This window comes from Lepidochelys kempii, chromosome 2 (genome assembly GCF_965140265.1).
Source record: "Lepidochelys kempii isolate rLepKem1 chromosome 2, rLepKem1.hap2, whole genome shotgun sequence".
NCBI classification, from domain to species: Eukaryota; Metazoa; Chordata; order Testudines; family Cheloniidae; genus Lepidochelys; species Lepidochelys kempii.
Window position 1 is genome coordinate 34,392,019 of NC_133257.1, and position 22,279 is coordinate 34,414,297.

The following is a 22,279-nucleotide window of genomic DNA, read 5'->3' on the forward strand; positions in this document are numbered from 1 at the left end:
TCCCCTAGAAACAACAGGAGCAGGAAAGAAGGGTCAGCCTGGAGCCCATTCCCCACTACTGGAAGCAGCATGGAGAAATGAGTATTTCTTGGTTCCTCCCCCAAGGGGGGGAACAGTAGAGGAAAAAGGAGACCTAGAGCCCCCTCCCTTGGGCTGGTGGAGAAGCCATGGGGAGAAATCAGGTAGGAGAGGGGAAAGACAGAAATGAGTCTACTTCCCTTCCCCCTCAAATATGTCACTGGAGCAGAAGGTGCCCAGCTTTCCTCTTTATGGCTCTTTTCTGTAAGTGCTTCAGTGTTCCCAGAGAGCAAAGGTCTCTCACGACAATATTTGTTGAGGTATCACAGAAAAGCTACTTTTTTTTGACACCCAGTTCCCTCGTCAAAGATCTAGCCATTAAACTGTAATTTTTTGAAAATCGTGTTTGAACTAATCAGGGTAGTTGTCTAGGAGTGTGCTGGCTCTTCAGCAGCTGGGTCAGAACACAAACCTAAGGTGCAAGGGCTGGAAAAGGAGACAGGCCCCAAACCCTCATGCTCCCAACCCTCCCCCCCCCCCCACACACACTCTCTCTGTCCCTCTCTCTCCAATGCTCCAAATCCTTCTCCCCATCTGCTCCCTGCCCATCCACCCCCGGGTCTGACCACCATATTCTTAAAACGTTTGGTACAGAGCTAGAGAATGTGGAAATGCTAGTAGCAGCTCATGTTAGGCACACTGTTTTTTTAGGAATCCCTTGATCAAGTGACCCCAATGACTTGATTCTGTTTGGACAAACTGATTCCCATTGTTCAGGAAGATTACATTTACCTTAACTGCTTGTGACCTCAAGTATTTCATCTTCTCAAATTAAATAAAGTGGATTTCCTTGAAAACACTTCAAAAATAAAATCAGAATCTTCATGTGGATTTTAGAGCGCTTTCAAGTATCATTCTTAAACCAGAAGTTTTAGTCTCCAGGCAAAACCTTCAAAGAAGCCCTTGAAGAACACAAGCAGAGAGCAAGGAACATGAACACACACAATCTCTGAAAACTACTAAGGGCCGGTTTCTCAAATGCGGCCACCATTGTCATCAGGGGGCTTTTCATGTGGCCACAGCCTCCTGGGTAGTGACTGAGCTGGTGGAGGGGAGGGCAGCAGCAGCCCCCTCCCCCAGGGCCATCAGCAGCAGTTGGGCCCCACCCCCCTCTGGAACCACAAAGGCCAGAGGAGCAGGTAGCCGGTCTGAGATCCCCACCTTCAAATAACTCTCAACCCTAACTGTAGCGGAGCTACTGCTCCACTACGACATTTGGAAACTTGAGACCCCCTTGCACCCATGTTTAATCATGGCAAAAGTTTAAGTTCATCATTTAATCCTACACTTTGCTTTCTGTCTCCTAGCCAGTTTTTGACCCATGACAACACTTTGCCTCTCACCTCACACCGCCATCTAGCTCTCTCTCTGGCTACCTGAACAACCTGGGAGTTAGGTACTTGGGAGAAAAGAAGTTCAGCCCCTTTGGCAAAATAGTGTCTCACCTTCTTAGATGTGAGGGCACATGATGCTCGGGTATGCCAGACCACTCGGTCTGGTTCCATGCTGGCCTCATTAACCAGGAGCACCACCTTGCTTGGATCTGTAGGCTGCAGAACAGCTAGGAGCCAGTGCTGAGAGTCCTGAACTTCATCCAATGCTATACAGAGGTCACTGACTATCCTCTGAAGTAGCTACTGGTACTGCCTATATTTCTCAGGCAGAGATGGTGAGGATGGAATGACAGCTTCATTAGGAGACAAGGATGAGGTTCTTATTAAGGCTGTCAAACCCAGTTAACTCATGCAATTAACTCAAAAAAATAAACTCATTAAAAAATTAATCACGATTAATTGCATTGTTAAATAGAATACCAATTGAAATTTATTAAATATTTTGGATGTTTTTCTACATTTTCAAATATATTGATTTCTAATACAAAGTGTACAGTGCTCATTTTATATTTTTATTACAAATATTTGCACTGTAAAAATGAAGTAAAATAGTATTTTTCAATTCACCTCATACAAATACTGTAGTGCAATCTCTTTATCTTGAAAGTGTAACTTACAAATGTAGATTTTTTTATTTCATAACTGCACTCAAACAAAACAATGTAAAACTTTAGAGCCTACAAGTCCACTGAATCCTACCGCTTGTTCAAACAAGTTTGTTTACATTTACGGGAAATACTGCTGACTGCTTCTTATTTACAATGTCACCTGAAAGTGAGAACAGGTGTTCGGATGGCACTTTTGTAGCTGGCGTTGCAAGGTATTTATGTGCTATGCTAAACATTCATATGTTCATTCATTCATGCTTCAGCCACCATTCCAGAGGACATGCTTCAACACGGACGATGCTCATTAAAAAAAAATGTGTTAATTAAATTTGTGACTGAACTCCTTGGGGGAGAATTGTATATCTCCTGTTCGGTTTAACCTGCATTCTGCCATATATTTCATGTTCTAGCAGTCTCGGATGATGACCCAGCACATGTTCGTTTTAAGAACACTTCCACAGCAGATTTGACAAAATGCAAAGAAAGTACCAATATGAGATTTCTTAGAATAGATACAGCACTCGACCCAAGGTTTAAGAATCTGAAATGCCTGCCAAAATCTGAGGGGGACGAGGTGTGCAAAATACTTTCAGATGTCTTAAAAGAGCAACACTCCCATGCGGAAACTAGAGAACCCGAACCACCAAAAAAGAAAATCAACCTTCTGCTGGTGGCATCTGACTCAGAAGATGAAAACGAACATGCGTTGGTCTGCTCTGCTTTGGATCGGTATCAAGCAGAACCCATCGTCATCAGAATAGACGCATATCTTCTGGAATGGTGGTTGAAGCAAGAAGGGACATATGACTCTTTCGTGCATCTGGCACAAATATCTTGCGATGCCTGCTACAACAGTGCCATGAGAATGCCTGTTCTCGCTTTCAGGTGACATTGTAAACAATATGTGGGCAGCAGCATCTCCTGCAAATTGTAAACAAACTTGTTTGTCTGAGCGATTGGCTGAAGTAGGACTGAGTGGTAAGTGGACTTGTAAGTTCTAAAGTTTTACATGGTTTTATTTTTTAATGTAGTTTTTTTTGTACATAATTTTCCATTTTTAAGTACAGCTTTCATTATAAAGAGATTATACTACAGTACTTGTATTAGATGAATTGAAATATACTATTTATTTTGTTTTTCTACAGTGCAAATATTCGTAATCAGAAATAAAATGAGCAGTCTAGACTTTGTATTTTGTGTTGTAATTGAAATATATTTGAAAATGTAGAAAACATCCAAAAGTATTTAAATAAATGATATTCTATTATTTTTAATCATGCGATTAATCACAATTTTTTTTAAATCGCTTGACAGCCCTAGTTCTTATTGATACCTGCAGATTCAGATCAGTGTTCTCTTCCTCGTCCTCTGACAGATCAGTGGATGCAACATTGGAGAGTTGTGGTATAATTCATGGATGGAGCTGGGGCACCTCCCCGATAAGGCCAAAAGGAGGGACTTACTGGATGGAGGGAACCCATGATATCAGGTACCAGCAGCCCCTAGGAAAGTCATATTTGGCACGATGCTGTTCAGATCTGATTGCCTGTCAGGGCTCAGATTTACAATAGGAGATGATGGATCAGCCAGAGTGAACGACTCAGTCTAAGAACTGCTCTCTCTCCATTGGTGGAGCCGACAGTACCAGAGGGTGGGTACTCCTGCCTGGGAGTTGGAGAGGAGATGTTTTAAGGTCGCAGATGCAGTTTCATCCTCCAGTGTGGCAATCTCTCTCAGGAGGACTGGGCCGGAGAGGAGACAGAGGGTAAGGGAGCAAAATATCCTCCGCCGTAGTGTAGGTGTCTGTACGACCCAGTGTTTGGGGCGTTCCGACAGTCAGGACTGATGGCTAGGATGTATCTTGGGAAGTTGTAGTGGGGCAGGCCTTTGAAGGACGGGCCAGCACAGAGTAAGAATCAGGTCCCACACTTCTGGATGGAGCTGGTAGGTATCGGTCCTTGTGTTTCAGAGCTGAAGCCATCAACAGCGCTAACTGATCCATTTTCTTACAGGCTTTACCCTCCAGGTCTTTAGAGGTCCTAGAGTCATCAGATCTGTACACAAAGGCCTGGACAGGCTCAGGAAGGGACCCCTTCTTTTACAGGCAGATCTGGACAGGGATCTGTCCTTGCAACCATGAAAGTGCCTCCTACAGTAACTCCTAACTTGGAGCTAGCTGGTGGGGGCTTGGAACCAGGGTGGACCGGCAGACCCCGTCAGCTCCCCTAAGTTCCCTGTGCGGCAGCCACCTGGCAGGCTATCAATTGCCGGGCAGTTCAGCTGTCCCTACCACCATTGCCATGTGCTGCTCCTGCCCTCTCCCTTGGAGCTGCTCCCAGGAGCCTCCTGCTTGCTGTGCAGAGGAAGAAGGGTGCTATTGTCAGGGTGTCCACCTCTCCTGTGCCCCACCTCTACAGAATGTGGGGGAAATGACAGGGCTCAGGATGGAGGGAGCTTGCTGGCAGCAGCTGCTGTCTCAATTTGCTGATCTACTTAAAAAAGGCAGTGTACTTAAAAGGGCAATGCGAGTTTCTCGCTCTCACACACACACAGACAGCGTGTCTCTCTCTGCCATGCTGTCTCTCCTCCCTCCATTCATGCTGCCTTGTAGAGTGGGAGGCTACATTAACAACGTGTTAACCCTTGAGGGCTCAGCCGAATGCTAGTTCATCCTTTAGCAGTAAGGCATTCACTGGCAAATATCCCACCCTCTGACTCCACCACCTCAACCAGCTGGACTTGTACTCCTAAATCCCTCAGGCACAACTGAAAGGGACCCTCTTCCGTCCCCAGACAACAGAAGGAAATTTTGGTTCAATATGGAGAAATAAAGATTTTATTAGAACCAACCACCTACCAACTCTGAAGGTTTCCCAGTCAAGTAGAGGTGCAGGAAATACTTCAACATACCAAGAGAGAGGATTTAGAATTTAGGGTAAAAACTCCAAAGAGCGGAACATAGAAATCCAGAAGTCTAGACTTCAAAATAAAAGGGAGGCCTGAAAACTTCAGGATTAAGGCTACAATTTAATCATGGGTATTTTTAGTGAAAGTCACAGACAGGTCACGGGCAAAACACAAAAAATCATGACCAGTGACTTGTTCACGACTTATACCATAAATATGAACGATTGAATCTTTTTTGGTGGGGGCGGTGGGGAGCCCACAGCCCCAGCAGCCAGAGGGAACCCCGGCAGAGGAGCCTGCAGTACCAGTGGCGGGTGGTGGGGGGGGGTGAAGCCCTGGGGGTGGGGCCAGTGGCTGTTCCAGGACCGCTGCTCAGGCAGCCTCCAGGGACACCTGCATTGGCTGCTGCTCAGGAGGTCCCCAGGGCCAGCTGCCCGGGGTCACCAGAACAGCAGCTGATGAGGCTGGCCCCAGAACAGCTGGCTGTGGGGCTGCCCAAGAGGCTGGCTGCAGAGCTGCTCCAGCTACGGCCAGTGTGGCTGTCTCCAGGGCCACCTGAGCAGCGGTCCCCAGGGCTAGCTGCTTAGGGGGCCATGGGGTCAGCTACACTGGCCGCTGCAGAAGTCACAGAGCTCTATTCATGATGGATTAACTCTGTAAGAGGAAGATTACCTCGTGGCCTTTTTAGACATGACCACAAACACATGAATTGTTTCTGTAAACATGCCTGTAACGGGGACTTTAGTGGGCTGCATCGCCTACTGGCTAATGCCCACCCAGTCTTGAGGACAGTGGAAGGGGAGCCTGGGGTCCACCCACTCCATCAGGGCCTGACAAAGAGACCTAAGAGGGTCAACAGCGTTTTGCCTCTGAGTTATCCTCCCTGGGGTACTTCCTACTACTTCTTTCCTCCCTCAGCTTCTGGTCCCAGATAAGGAAAAAAGAAAAATGAAAAAGAAACCAAACAATCAGCCCCAATTGGGCTCAGCATATTGTTCTCTTCCCTCAGAGAGGCTTCTCTTGCCCCCTTGTCAGGAGACTTCAGGGTTGGTCTGTACTCCTCTCCTCTAAACTGGGTTGATCCCTGTTCAAACCTGTGTCTCCAGTTGGAGCATGCTCTTCAGGGCCGGTGGGGCATGGCTACCTGTGCCCAGTACCGTCCTTTAATCCTTTCTGGCCCACTGTGAGATTTGTGTACCCTATCACAATGCCCTTACCCTTTTCAAAATAGAAAAACCGCATGTCTATAAAATGCATACTGAGAGCAAACAGCTTGACTTTGCAAGAGAGGGTGGGAGTGGTAGATACGCTGAAGGGTAGGGATAGGGTCCAGAGTGACCTAGACAAATTGGAGGATTGGGCTAAAATAAATCTGATGAGGTTCAACAAGGACAAATGCAGAGTCCTGCACTTAGGATGGAAGAATCCTATGCACTGCTTCAGGCTGGGGACCGACTGGCTAAGCAGCAGTTCTGCAGAAAAGGACCTGGGGATTACAGTGGACGAGAAGTTGGATATGAATCAACAGTGTGCCCTTGTTGCCAAAAAGGCTAACAGCATATTGGGCTGCATTAGTAGGAGCATTGCCAGCAGATCGAGGGAAGTGATTATTCCCCTCTATTTGACACTGGTGAGGCCACAACTGCATCCAGTTTTGGGGCCCTCACTACAGAAAGGGATGTGGAGAAATTGGAGAGAGTCCAGCAGAAGGCAACAAAAATGATTAGGGAACTGGGGCTCATGACTTATGAGGAGAGGCTGAGAGAACTGGGCTTATTTAGTCTGCAATAGAGAAGAGTGAGGGGGGATTTGATAGCAGCCTTCAACTACGTGAAAGGGGGTTCCAAAGAGGATGGAGCTCAGCTGTTCTCAGTGGTGGCAGATGACAGAACAAGAATTCATGGTCTCAAGTTGCAGTGGGGGAGGTCTAGGTTGAATATTAGGGAAAAATATTTCACTAGGAGGGCGGTGAAGCACTGGAATGGGTTACATAGGGAGGTGGTGGAATCTCCATCCTTAGTGGTTTTTAAGGCCTGGCTTGACAAAGCCCTGACTGGGATGATTTAGTTGGGGTTGGTCCTGCTTTGAGCAGGGGGTTGGACTAGATGATCTCCTGAGGTCTCTTACAATCCTAATCTTCTATTATTCTATGACATGAATCAAAGCAACAAAGAATAGCAAGGTAACTGGGTGATCTTTAGGGAGTAACTTGAAGAAAGAAGCAGGGGTGTTTTGTCCTTTGGAATGGAAAGTTCTTAACCAACACCTGCAGTTCTCACTCTTCCACCTGAGAATATGGAAATTCGAAAAGTGTACTTTACAGAAACCCAAGGGAAAGCTAATAAGAGCTCAAAGAGATATCCCATCAACTTAAAGTCCCACCTAGGAGAGGAGGACAAGGAGTGAAGTAAACCCACTGTGGACCACGCTGGATTACAAGCAAAGTCAGTTTTTTTTGGTAAAATGAGTACAGGTCTACACTATGAAAATTTTGCCAGAATAGCTAAGTCATTCAGGGATGTGATGAGGTGCAAGCTGCCAGCAACATAGCCGTGCTGGCAATTTCAATTGTACTTAATATAGATGCAGTTATACTGACCCAAATTTGCCAGTACAGCTTATTTCACTTGGGGACTGCTGGAATAAGATATACTGGCAGAAGTGCAGTTTGGCCTACATCAGCTGACTCCACACTAACCGTGCTTTGCCAATACACTATACTGTATAGCTATATCAATTAAGTGCTCCTAGCGTAGGCCTGGATTGAGGAATAACAGAAGCTTTATCTATAGCCCAGAAGGCTGAAAGAGCATACTCAGAAAACAACCCAAAGGACTTTGAATGCAAGCTGAATGAGTTGCCTACGTTAAGACATAAAGCACCTCAGACTCCCCAGGACTTGCTAATCCACTTCCTAGACCCATTCATTTCTGTGACATGGAATTCTTCATTAGTGGACTTAGTTGAAGGCTTTAGAGGAAAATCTCAGTTCCTAGTAGATCAACTGGTTGCCTCCAGCATACTTGGACAGAGCTCCAATACTTGTGAACTGGGCTAACGCTTATTAGACTTCAGGACATTTCCTCCAGGACATTTGCTTCAAAAGACATGCTCTAGCCCTACAAAGGACATTTTGCTATACTTGGGATACTTCAATTGCATGAGATTTTAAAATTTCATTTATATATACAAATTAAAAATAAAGTGGAAGCAAAGACTATTTATAATCCTAACAAACTAAAAAAACCCTAAAATTTTAAGGCAACAAGAAATATGTACTTAAAGACAAGTACATACATACCGTCATCAGAGACCAACTAGGAAGCCGCCCTTAGGGACTGCTAGTATGGGAGGGCTATACAACCTACATGTCCACAAGGCACATGCAGTCACCGTACAATGTTGCTACAAGGAAACCCGTCACAACTAGTTGGATTATAAATCTGCTCTCTTGATGTGTCAAGGCAAAAAAGAGTCTGGGAATCTAGAGAGAATGCTTAGGAAAAATGTATGAAACAAATATCAGTCTATTACTGTGAAGTGAATTACTTGTACTTCCCATTTTAAAAAAACCTTTAAAGTTAATATAAAAACATATAGCATGGTTTAAGAGTTAGAGAGAGGAGTTTAAGTACCTTGCCATAAGTCATGTACTTGCAATTAATTTTGAGAAATTTTTCAGTAAATGCTTCTTCCTCCTCTGATGTGGATGATACCACTCTTGCAGGACGAAAACATGCATAAGCTGGTGAAGTAGCTGCCTCATTTCGCTGAAGCCCATCTGGATCCTACAAAAGGAAAGACATTGTTTTCCAGAGTACAAAAAAAGAATACTCTCCTTTGAGTCCTGTACATTTATGTATGCTTCACTAGTTTCTTAGTTCAACATTTAAAAGTCATCTACCTTTTGTTCCAAGAGCATTTGACAGAAAAACTGAAATCATGGCTCCCAGTACATTAAACTGAAAAACAGACCAGATATAAAAGGGCCATTATCCTCAGCAAATGGAAATCGGCATAGTTCCACTGAAGCATAGCTTGACTTCAGCGAAGCTATGTTGACTTTTATAACCTGAAGAACTATCAGGCAATGAGAGTAGACAATGTAGTATCTGAAATATCCATGTTGCGCAAAAGGTAGGGAAACTGTGTGTATGATTTCCTTCTGGCTTCCATGTCAAAATAAAGTTATAATTGCATGACCAAACTGTGCCCTCAGTTACTCTTCTGCAACAGCAAAGAAGAAAATGGGAGATCAAAGAAGTAAGCTAGGGAAGTGTTTGGCACATGGGATCTATACATAAAACCAGTGAAAACTAAGCTTGACTTTCAGCTCCTAGTCTCAGGTTACAGCACTCACAGTTAGGAAAAAGACTGCATAAGTCTTAATAAATAATCACATCTGCTACAGAAGTGATTGACATAAAAACATGGAACCCCACAGTGGACAATTTTTTAAATAAGAAGACAGCTTAGGACCTACGCCAGGACAATTTCTTAGTGCACATATATACAGAAACAAGATCGGGACTCTGTTTCAAGCCTACATTACTCTTAAAACAATATCTACTGGAAAATACTCATGTTTTAAACACTTTTTTGGCACAAAAAACCCTGATATTTTCAGTTACACTGACGAGCAGGATATTTATTCTCTGGGACTTCCATCTTCCCTTTGGTTCTCTGCTATCCCACTCTCAGATCTCCATTACATCTACATTTAACTATTGGTACTTTATAGTACAGAGGTGTGGCAAATAGTTATCTGTCAGTTCATTTGGGTTTTTCACCTTACTTTAGGGCTTGTCTACAGTTGGAAGGTTACCTAAATACAAAGTTATTCTAGAATACTCTGGAACAGCAATTATAAAACAACCGAGTGTTGGCAAGCCCACAGACTAAGTTTCTCAAGGCAGAATTCTTCTCTCCCCTCCTCCCCCATGCCCACACAATGCCATGCACCTTTGTGGCACTGTATTACACCCCTTTAGTATCAGTGCTCTAACACAGAAGAGAAATAGTACATGGTTTTCAAACATTTATAGTTATGTCTAAATCACGTTTTCCTCAAGCAAAGCAAAACTAGAACAAAACAGTGATACTGGCCAGATGAGACGTTATAGGAATGGTGGCTACAAGGTAGACAGACATGCCGGTGTAAGAATTTTGTATTGCTTCCAATTACTGACATTTCTCATCTCTGATCATTGGTTTAAAACTGCTGCTCTGAGAGATCTCTTAAAGTACTAGATTCATAACTGGTATTCAGCATTATCTGAAGCTACATTTCAAGTTTTCAGAGGCTATACCTTCTTTCTTAGAGTCTCTTTTGCAATGTATCAGAGGGGTAGCCATGTTAGTCTGGATCTATAAAAGAGGCAAAGAGTCCTGTGGCACCTTATAGACTAACAGACGTATTGGAGCATAAGCTTTCGTGGGTGAATACCCACTTTCTCAGATGCACGTAGTGGAAATTTCCAGAGGCAGGTATAAATATGCAAGCAAGAATCAGGCTAGGGATAACGAGGTTAGTTCAATCAGGGGAGATGAGGCCCTCTTCTAGCAGTTGAGGTGTGAACAGCAAGGGAGAAGAAACTGCTTTTGTAGCTCGCTAGCCATTCAGTCTTTGTTTAATCCTGAGCTGATGGTGTCAAATTTGCGAAGTCTGGTCCTGAAGTTTTTTTTGCTGCAGGATGGCTACCTTTAAATCAGCTAGTGTGTGTCCAGAGAGGTTGAAGTGTTCTCCTACAGGTGTTTGTATACTGCCATTCCTAATATCCGATTTGTGTCCATTTATCCTTTTACGTAGGGACTGTCCTGTGTGGCCGATGTACATAGCAGAGAGGCATTGCTGGCACATGAGGGTGTATATTACATTGGTGGACATGCAGGTGAATGAACTGGAGATGGTGCGGCTGATCTGGTTAGGTCCTCTGATGGTATCGCTGGTGTAGATATTTGGACAGAGCTGGCATCGAGGTTTGTTGCACGGATTGGTTCCTGAGTTAGTGTTACTCTGGTGCGGTACGTAGTTGCTGGTGAGAATATGCTTCGAGTTGGTGGGTTGTCTGTGGGCTAGGATTGGCCTGCCTCTCAAGGACCGTGAAAGTGAGGAATCATTGTCCAGGATGGACACACACTAGCAGATTTAAAGATTTGCTGCAGCAAAGAAACTTCAGGACCAGACTTCAAAGAGAAACTGTTGAGCTTCAGTTCATTTGCAAATTTGACACCATCAGCTCAGGATTAAACAAAGACTGAATGGCTAGCCAGCTACAAAAGCAGTTTCTCCTCCCTTGCTGTTCACACCTCAACTGCTAGAAGAGGGCCTCATCCCCCCTGACTGAACTAACCTCGTTATCCCTAGCCTGATTCTTGCTTGCATATTTATACCTGCCTCTGGAAATTTCCTCTATGTGCATCTGACAAAGTGGGTATTCACCCACGAAAGCTTATGCTCCAATACGTCTGTTAGTCTATAAGGTGCCACAGGACTCTGCCGCTTTTGCAATGGTTTATCAGATTGGTAGATAGGAACCCACATACACTGTCTCCTTGCACTCTGCCCTTTCAGCACTGCCCCAAAGCAGGTTCTCACAACCATGTTTGAATACAAATATTAGCCTCAAAGCACAGTGCTAGTATACAAAATATAAGTAACAACTTTGCAGAAAGCTGCAAGTACTAGATAGAATTATAAAGTAGGCTGATTTATTCACTGTAATGTTGAAGAGTAATTCTGTGCAAGTCACATGGAAATTCACTCCCTCCCTTTTAAAATATTGCTTAATTTTTAAAATAAGCCTTCTGCATAAGATGCACACATTTTAGTTGGTAATCCCAATTAAAAAACACAAAATGACCACAGAATCCACTTACCATGGATAAGCTTATTGTTTTTAACAAATCCTAGTGATTAGTGTACCGTTTGAATCCCATGTTCGAATGAGCAAATAACCGCTCAAAAACAAATAGGATAGCAACTGTTTCTTAGCACATACAGGACATTTCGACAGTTAGCCTTATAGTTGTGTCCCCTGATGGGTAGGACACAAGTCTTTATTTCACTTGAGTGATTTATTTCTCAATCTGTCTGCTAAATTCGTATCTCTATTCTAAATTTTCTAAATGTTATTCTTAGAAGTAATAAAAAGTTAGGAATGTCTTTTTGTAGATTTTTCCTGTTCGTTTTATAGTACTGCAGAACTTTCAGTTTCCTAGAGAATTTAGTAGACAGCATTCATAATTGCATAAAAAAAGGGTAAGGGGATGTAAGAATTTGATAACTGGGAGGAGGGTCAATAGGCAGGGAAAGGAGTAATAGTTGGAAGCTAAGGTGGAGGATGAAGAGAGTCAGAGCTCTGACATTTATGGGAGAAACTGAAGTTCTGCCAACTAAAGACTTTGTCCCAGAGTTTCACTTTTATCCAAGGGCGCAGACACAAAAATTAAGAATCAGACATTTAAAAACGGCTTCTAATTAGTACCTAGAAATCTGGCCAGTTTCCACTACTATATAATCCTTCATCACTCATCATCGTAATAGAACTATTCACCAAATCTTAGTTTTGCCACTTTGTTTTTTAATGGAAACATGCATGTGTACTTTTGATTTCTAGGTTTTTATTAAATATGTACTAAAGATTTCAAATGGAACATAGTCCCGATCTACGTTAAGTTTAAGTCAAACTTTGATAAGTTTCCTAGTGCAATATGTTTAAGTAAATGAAAAATTTTATGAATAAACTGGAATGATTCACCTGTTTGGTGTCATAAAATATGTATAAGGTGGTGCAGACTTACGTCCATAGAGCTTGAGCATTTGTACTTTAGGCTACGTTACTGATATTTGGTGGAGCAATATTCACGGTGTGTTTATTTATTTTGTACACACACCGAAAGGTGTTATATTGTATATTGGAAATGAAAGTGAGATTTCAAATAAACTATGACAAATTTTTAATTTTTGCATATTGTTTTTGCAAATACATGAGGCTCAAGCTATGAGTGTGACCAATATAAAAGTTAAGAAAGGTTGTGTAATAGTGGGGAAGTGGCTGATTCTCTTAACTGTGGTTTTGGGTTTTTTAAATGGAGAATTTTTTGAAAGAATAAAAACTGTTCCTTTACCATAGAAATGTTGGTTTTTAAGAGAGAATTGTCTTTATGGAACACCATCCCTGGAGAATAAGCACACCTGTAGCAAGTGATCTTGAAGTCCCTTCTAGATAACAGCATTTGTTTTATGCCACAATGATGCATGATTTCTAAGAGATTACAATGATGTAGTCCAAACCATCCATAAATTCTTTCCTCTATGTCAGGAATCCCTTGTAAAGAGACTAAAGAAGACCAAACATAAGCAGTGCACATGTATCAATACGGCAAATCACCTTGAAGAATCATAGTAACTTTCTTCTTTGAGAATTGCCCATATGGATCCAGTGTCTTGGAAAGTTGACAGACAGTTGTGACTGTCCATGGCATGGGTCTGAGGAACATTATTTGAAGTGACAGGAAGATCGACTGGGTGTCTAGATGTCAAGCTGAGAGAGTAATGCTGCTTAACAGTGACTAACATTCCTTGGAAAAGGAATATTTAGGAACTAGATTTTCAATGGAAAGCTAGTTTCAGGTTTTATATATTACTGACATCTGAAAAATGTAGAGAGATGGAAGAGATTATTAGTTTTAATGAGCTGTGGATAAAACCATATATGAACCCGTTAGTGAAAGTGACCCAACTGATCTATATAGTTCTCTAACTGAACCAAAGGAAGTACAAAAACTCAAACAAAACAGTACCATATTTACTCCTAGGGGAATTCTGCACCAAAAATTAAGAATTCTGCACACAGTATTTTAAAATTCTGCAAATTTTATTTGTCAAAACACCACAATATAACCATGCCAGTATCAATTACTTTGTTACTTTATTTCAAAATCTCTGTCAGCAAGTATATCTGTACCAATACAGACCAAAAAAAATTCAGGTAATTTTTTTTTTGGACAAATAGATTCCTTACTAGGCATATTAATATAGAATGTTGATTAATTCATTTAAATAATACAGATCTGTATTTCCTGCACCTGTCAGAAGCATTGCAAAGGCTTGGGGGAGTCAGGGGTAATGGAAGAGTTGAGGAAGAGGAAAGGAGCCTGGAGTGAATCTGGTGGGTTGTTGGGTGTGGGTGGGAAAAGTATTGTACAGGTTTATTTTTGGGTGGGAGGGCAGGATTGTTAGGGAGTTGGGGAGCTTTCTCCATGCAGACCCTGGCTGATCCCAAGCCTCTCCCATTCAGTCAGGCACATCTGCCCCTCCCCACACTCCTCATCCACATGGGTCTCTGCAGTCTCCTCCTCTATCCCATGTGTCCTGCAGTCCCCCTCCCCTGTCCCCAGGTTCAACCCTGTAACCCCACTAACTCCTGAGCCCATGCCCCAGTCTGTCCCTCCCACTAGCCATTCTGAACCCCAGTGTTTGACCCCCCAGGAGCACTGTGTGCCCCACTCTATCCTAACCTGGCTCCGCAGGCAGGGTGCTGTGATGACCTTAGTATCTATGAATCTATGAATTCTGCAGCACTGGGCACGCACAGAATTCCCCCCCGAAATACATTCTGCCCTAAAAGTGCTGCAGTTTCACCTTTTGCCCACCAGAGACTGCTGTGGTACCAGAACAGCAGGCTATTTTCATGCTACTGGCTGTTCTGGCAACACACCGACCCCTGGTGAGCAAAAGGTGGAACTGCAAGACTTCTTCACCAGAAATGTATTTTCTGCTGAGAAAAAAAATTCTGTGAAACACAGGAATTCTCTGCCTCCGTGGATGTGCAGAATTCCCCCAGAAATAATTATACTGAAGAAATTAAAGCTTTTAAAAATTGCTTTGGGTAACACAGTTTAGGAATATTTCATGTAGGATTTTAAACTTGCCCATTTTTCTTGAGTATACAAACCCAAATAAGAATTAAAACAAACGTAAGGTCACTTGTGCCTCTACCACAGCTGGTATTGTGTAAAAACAAGACCATCCCTTCCTCCCTACTCTCCCCCCAAAAACAAGTTTCAGTAAAGATTCATTTACAAAAGTAGAATGCTTTCTTATGTAGTGCACCAAAATTCAAACAACCTGCACTCAGGCATGAGGCTTAAAATCAATTTGGGGTTGGTTTTTTTGTGCTATCACCCCAAAATGATGTATTCTAGGATGAGATTACTTACTCCTGGGGGATTCATACCTTCCGCAGATTACTTGACTCCCCCCGCAGAAAAATGTGGGAGCAAAGAAATCTGTCGGGAACACACGCCTCTTCCCCGGTAGCCCAGGCGCACCTGCTGGGAGCAACCGGCAACAGAGAGCAGATCACCACAAGGGGGAGGAGGGAGGCTGGGCATGGAGAGATGTTAAGGGGGTGGGACTGGGCATGTGCCTGCCTGCGAACGAGAGAGACTCACTCTGTCCCTCTCATTCGCTGTTGCTGTATCCCGGGCTTGGAGGCATAGGGCTGTGTGAAGCAGGCTCTGTCCCTTAGGCAGAGCAGAAATGTATCAACTAAGCAGGCAGGCTGATAACATTCCCATTGTTAATTGTTCCCATTCTTCGTCTCCTTGCCAGAGTGGTGTAAAGGAGCCTTATTGTAAATGACAGTAATGGAATCCTCAGCTAGGAGGATCTATGAGCTTTCTTGCTTTTTTTCCTGTGCCAGAGAGGCACAATGGGGTTAGATTACAGCTCAGGATCTATCTTAATTATCCTTTTAAAAAAAAAATGAAGGACAATGATTAGCAAAAAACCTGTATGACTTCCATGTGTGAAAGTCTGAACAATGTGAAAGTGCCATTCTACTTTACAGAACACCAAACACCAAAATAAAAGTAATGTAATTTAAACAAAAATCCAGGATTATAACTAGAATGCAGGGTACTGGTTACCAAGTATTCGTAACTTAACTTTCATGTTTTTAGGAAATGCTGAAAAGTTTGATTGTTTTTCTATATGGTAGTTTAAATAAATTACCAAAGTAAGTGTGGATTATATTGCATTATTTTGACAAATAAAATATGCAAAATTCTGCACCAAAAACTGCAAAATTCTGCATTTTTTTGGTGCAGAATTCCCCCAGGAGTAATTACTGCACATAAAAACATCATAATGGCCATACTGGGACAGACTGAAGGTCCATCTATCTCAGAACCCTGTCTTTTGACAGTGGCCAATGCCAAATGTCTCAGAAGGAAAGAACAGAACAGGTAATCATCAAGTGAGCCATCTCCTGTTGCCCATTCCCAACTTCTGGAAAAACCAAGGCTAGGGACACCATGCTGCGTAACAGTCCTTGATGGATCTATCTAGTTGTTTGGTTTTTTTTGTTTTGTTTTTTAAAAACCCTGTTATAGTCTTGGCCTTCACAATATCCCCTGCAAGGAGTTCCGCAGGTTGACTGGGCATTGTGTGAAGAAATACTTCCTTTTGTTTGTTTTAAACCTCCTGCCTATTAATTTCATTTGGTGACCCCCTAGTTCTTGTGTTAGGAGAGAGTAAATACTTCCTAACTTACTTTCTCTATACCAGTCATGATTTGATAGACCTCCATCATACCCCCCATTAGTCATCCCAGTTCCAAGCTGAAAAGTCCCAGTCTTATTAATCTCTCCTCATATGGAAGCTGTTGTGGTCCTTTTCTAAAGCTTTTCTAATTCCAATCTATTTTTTTTTGAGATGCGGCAACCACATCTGCATGCAATATTCAAGATGTGAGCGTACCATGGATTTATGTAAAGGAAATATGATATTTTTCGTCTTATTTTCTATCCCTTTCTTTATGATGGGCAACATTCTATTTGCTTTTTTGAATGCCACTGCACATTGAGTGGATGTTTTCAGAGAACTATCCACAATGACTCCAAGATCTCTTTCTTGAGTGGTAAAAGCTAATTTAGACCCCATCATTTTATATGTATAGTTGGGATTAGGTTTTCCAATGTACATTACTTTGAATTTTTCAACACTGAATTTCATCTGCCACTTTGTAGCCCAGTCACCCAGTTTTGTGAGATCCGTTTGTAACTCTTCTCAGTCTGCTTTGGACTTAACTATCTTGAAGAGTTTTGAATCATCTGCAAACTTTGCCACTTCACCATTTATCCCCTTTTCCAGATCATTTATGAGTATGTTGAACAGTACTGGCCCCAGTACAGGCCCGTGAGGGGACATCACTATTTACCCCTCTCTGCATTCTGAAAACTGACCATTTATTCCTACCCTTTATTTCCTATCTTTAATCAGTTACTGCACACATCTCACTAAACATGGACACGACTGTTATTACCCTTGAAACACATATACCTACATTTACTGTAGCCTTGTCAAATTCAGCTTCTGAAGACGTAGGTGACAAGGGACTTATGGGACTAAGAGATGGGGAGCTCTCCGCACTAGAAACATATTCTGGGTCAGGAACATATAAAATCTATAAAGAAATTGAACACATGCTGTAGTTAACAGTTACATTAAGAGTTTCATTGACATTTATTTTCACTAGTTGATGCAGATTTGTTTTCTCATAAGTTATTCTATTAAATTTGTTCTGCTGGAGTTAATTTATGCTTTAGAATTTTTTTTTTTTAAATACAGATTTAGTTGTGCATTACCAATTTTACTGTCACTTTTCTAGCAAAGCAAAGCAAGCAATATTAATAAAGTCTTCTCTACCAATAGGTCCATGAGGCACAGAATGCACTGACGTATCATACAAACATACCATATAAAAGAATCCCACACTGGTTTCCATCATGGTGTGTCAAACAGTGTGCGATAAAACAAATATATCTTGTTTACAGCAATTCATAAAATGAGTAAATATATACCTGCAAAATGCATTTTTGAGCCTTTAAATATTTAAAATTCTGTAAATCTTATTAAGGCTGACTATTAGCAGTAATAATAGTGGAGATATTACTTTATGGTCTTCTGTTTACGTGGGTAAGAAATTTATAGCATGCCCAGAAACACCAATTCAAACTTGTCCAGTGCTGTAATAAATACTATTATGAATACTTGCACACAAAGTGTACCATTTCTCTGGCCTTTTCATAGACTGCTCTTAGTCTGTTATTTAGAGTCAATAAGATGCATTGCTAGGGAACACATTCAGTGCATTCATCCCAATTAAAAAAAGTTGGTCATCTATTTCCAGATTCAACTCTCTACAAAGCATGCCAAAAACTAGGTTACTCTAAATTTATTTGCTTCATAGATCCATTCTCTTGGGAATGGCATGAATGGTGTTGCACAGCTAGTTTTGCAGCAGCTGGAAGTCACAGTAGCAGTAAGTCATGCTTATAGCCATAGAAATGCTGCTAGCTCCCAATATTTATCCTACATCCATTTACAAAAAATGAATTTGTCTTGAAACTGAAAAAGTTACCTTATGATTCTCAATATGCTTGCTTTTATTAGTCTTTTCAAATTTAATTTAAGAAAGAGATAGTAAAGACTGGTTTAGATTGTGACTAACTCCCATTGGTAGCAGTTACTCAACTGACTAATCCAAGTGGGTGTCTGGAGTTCACTAACTAACTGAAGAATCCTAAATATATCTTCAAAAGATTGGAGGTCTTATACACAGAGACCCATCCTATTGTTTTCAGTAGAAGAAGTGGTAGACAAGCATTCTGAACATCTGCCTCTATTTCCACCACACCCAGTTTATGTTGAGGTAATTAATCGCTAATACCTGTCCAGGAACAACTGCTCGGGAGAAAAACTTGTTTAACTGAACCAGTTCATTTGGTGTAGTATCAAATTTCAAGGCAATACTGTTTAGAGTGTCTCTTGATTCAACCTGTATCAATGGAAAGAAAAAAAATAGCTAGTTTTAAAAGAGTGGAAACTTAGATGTTTTATCACTTGCAGTCTGAATTTATAAAACTTTTGATAAAGTTAGTAATATATACATTGCATGACAACTTTAACTAAGTATATTATACTGTACACATGCATGCACACAGACTGACAGTGAGTAGTGGGGCATAGGCCAGTATCAAGGGCCATGCAAGTATGCTCCTTGAAGCTGATGGTTCCTTCAAAGTCACCTGACTTCCATCTGTCTCCCGAGCAACCACAGGAGTTATCATACATGTAGGGCTGAAGGTTCAGACAATAGCCCAAAGGCCAAAGCTTCTGTCCTCTGCTCCAGTGGAACCCAGCAAGAGATGCAAGAATCTATGAGACTGGCTTCATGCAGGTACTGATTTACCTCTACACTCTTCACCCACAAGAGGGCTCTCCACAAGTAGTGTATGCAACTTTTTATTATAGAGGTCATTTCTTCCTTCTGTTTTCTACTGAAATATGATTCAGTGAGTCAGTAATTTCAATAAAAAAAATCTTGAACAAAAACTGAACATTATGACTGGAAGTAGGAATTAAGTAGGAGGAAGACATTACCTTAGAACAAGTCATTTTTTTCAAGCCAGTGTCTTCAAAAATATAAGGAAAGAGTGGGGTGATTGAAAGAAAGGGATAACGATAATGAAACCTCACCTTGGGGGAACACCTCCAAATAAAATCTTTTAGTTTCTGAGAGGCATCAGTACATTAATATAATTATTATATTAATAAATTATTATTATTACAGGAAAGATTTTAGTTTGATACATATCTTCCTATCATGATGGTTATAAAACAAAAAAGTGTACGCAATAAGAGACCGTTGACAGATTGTTACCAAGTGTTTGTACATAGAACCTCAGAGTTATGAACAATGTCCATTTCTGAGGTGTTCGTAACTGAAGAAAACATTATGTCTGTTCTTTCAAAAGTTTACAACTGAATATTGATTTAATACAGCTTTGAAACTTTACTATGCAAAAGAAAATACTGCTTTTAACCATCTTAATTTAAATGAAACAAGCATAGTTTCCTTATCTTGTCAAATTTTTTTTTTTGCTTAATTTTTTTTTTTAAAATACCTTAGCAGACACCATGATCAAGACCAAGCAAAACAATTACAGTTAATAACCATGGCTATTTTATTATTTAGAAAGGAAAAGGAAACAAATAACTGAACATAAAAGAAAATAATTCACTTCCATTACAATCTTTTCTGTACGTTATTGTGGAGCACTTAACAGAGACTACACCTCTGAGGTGCGCTTGCCTCTTGGTAAATTAAGACCAAAGTATATTGTTTCCCCAAAATTATTGTGAATCCATTCTTTAGTATATCCTTAGGTAACTAGATGGGCAAAATAGCTTTGTTTCAGAGCAGGTGAACCTGTTGGTTATTAGTAAAAAAAATCAGGCAGTATATAAATGGCAAAGTAAGTAGTCTGAATTACATCCTATGAAACCCAAGGAAAATATTTAAATCAGCTACTTAGAAGCAGCCATTTAAGGAGTGGTCTTGACCATTAACCAATGGTTGACAATTAACCAATTTTAGAATTTTAAATCCAATTAAACCCCTCTGATTAGCCCACTACCCCCCGTCTCCCGTCCAGGACTCCAAGGTTTAACTCTTGGTGATAAACAGGAGAAACTGTTGGAATATTAAAATGCTGTTGTAATTTGAGACTAGCAAAATCATGATAAGAGTTTTAAATGTAATCCCTTGGCAGTGTGTTCGTTAACTTCCTCTTACCAATTCACGTTCAAGTCTTGGAGGTTTTCCTAGGGTTGGTTTCTTGGCTCTGGTCTACACTACAGACAGATTTTGGTATAACTGCATCACTCAGGGGTATGAAAAATCTACACTCCTGAGCGACAGTTATGATGATCTAACCCCCTGTGTACGCAGCACTACACTGGCAGGACAGCTTCTCCTGTTGACATAGTTGCTGCCTCTCATGAAGGTGGATTATAAAAGCTGATGGGAGCACTCTCCCCCAGCATAGGGCATCTTCATTAAAGCACTATAGTTACACAACTGCACCAGTGCAGCTGCACCAAGGCAATGTTTTAAGTGTAGATTGGTCCATCTTGAGTCTTCTTTTTTTTAAATCTCTCTAGCAGCTTGCTTGTAGAGATAGACAGGATCAACTGTGGCGTGCTTGCTGTCTAAGCAGAATTGCAGGGGGTGAGTGTGGGGTGCTCACTTCAGTCTTTCTACCTTTCGCATCCTTATTTTCACATAGGCAGAACACACCTCTTTTACGCTTGTTTATATTTACATTACTGTAGTTGTGGTCACGCTTTCATTGGCTTCAAGCCTTTGAGGGTGGTTTAGGTCAAACTGGGTCAAACTGGGGTTCACAGAACGTTACAGAGGGTGCACCAGAAAAATTTCACTAATGGCGGCCAGAGGACCCCAAGCATTAGAGGCAGCAGGTGGGATCCGGTTGCAGGACAGACAGCCTAAGCCCCAGGGAGAGTGAAGCAGGGTAGTTGGGGCTGGCAGCCCGAGCCCTGCCCCCATCAGCGGGGGAGCTGGCCACCCGAACCCCAGCGCTCCAGTTTTACCACCATTTTCAAGAACATACTTATGCGAGAAAGCGTTTTCCTCATATGCACATCTGAAAACCAAATACAGAAACAGACTTGATGTCGAACCAGACCTGAGACTATCTTTCGCCAGTGGTTCCGTACTTCCAAGAGCTATGCAGAGCAAAGCAAGCTCATCCATCACACTGAGGAAATTTAAACTTAAATCCCTAGAAATATTCATTTTTAGGAAGGGAGTCACGAGATTTCACAATTTAGTGAAAGGGGTTGGCAGGCTGTTAAAGTTTGGGAACCACTGGTTTAGGTGACACTTTCAGCTCCTGAACATGCAGTTCACTTAATGAACATGCAATATTTTTAATTGCCTTTGTTCTTGTTGTAGTAGGAAAAAAAATCCAGATTTAAAGTTGGTTTTAATATTTTTTCTTTTTTAAAAAGTTTTCAGTCCACTTTGAAATATTCTTTTAATTTTATTATTTTGACAGGAAATGAAATTGTCTTCACAAATTCCAAGCGCTCATTACTTGTATAAAAATTTTTAGTTCTCAAAAAAGTCTTACAATTAAACAACTTATAGAAAGTGTTTAGATTGACTTGTTGCTTTTATATGACAATTTTTGGAAGGATGATTTTTCCTCATCTTCCTGACAGGGTTGAGAGTTGTTTGAGCACCGCCAGTAATTAGCTCTCCATTAATATAAATTTACTTAAATAGCTTCTTGCAAGATCTTTTGATGGTAATTATTAATGTGATATTTGTACATAAAACATTTTACTATTCAGATATCAGGCAGTTATATGAAAGCTTGCATTAGATACAAAATATTTACAAATATTTATTTTAA

At 41.3% G+C, this 22,279-nt stretch overlaps 1 protein-coding gene across 4 annotated transcripts in view; it reads right to left on the reverse strand.

Moving 5' to 3' along the window:
* The window catches only part of OXR1 (oxidation resistance 1), a 471,185-nt gene that overhangs the window by 86,503 nt on the left and 362,403 nt on the right, over positions 1 to 22,279 (reverse strand). For all 4 annotated transcript variants that reach the window (XM_073330327.1, XM_073330325.1, XM_073330328.1 and 1 more), the window contains exons 5-7: positions 18,727 to 18,834; positions 17,341 to 17,460; positions 8,623 to 8,775 (exon numbers count right to left, since the gene is read on the reverse strand). In XM_073330327.1, coding sequence (XP_073186428.1) covers positions 8,623 to 8,775; positions 17,341 to 17,460; positions 18,727 to 18,834 — 381 coding nt within the window. The remainder of the gene's footprint in view (positions 1 to 8,622; positions 8,776 to 17,340; positions 17,461 to 18,726; positions 18,835 to 22,279) is intronic.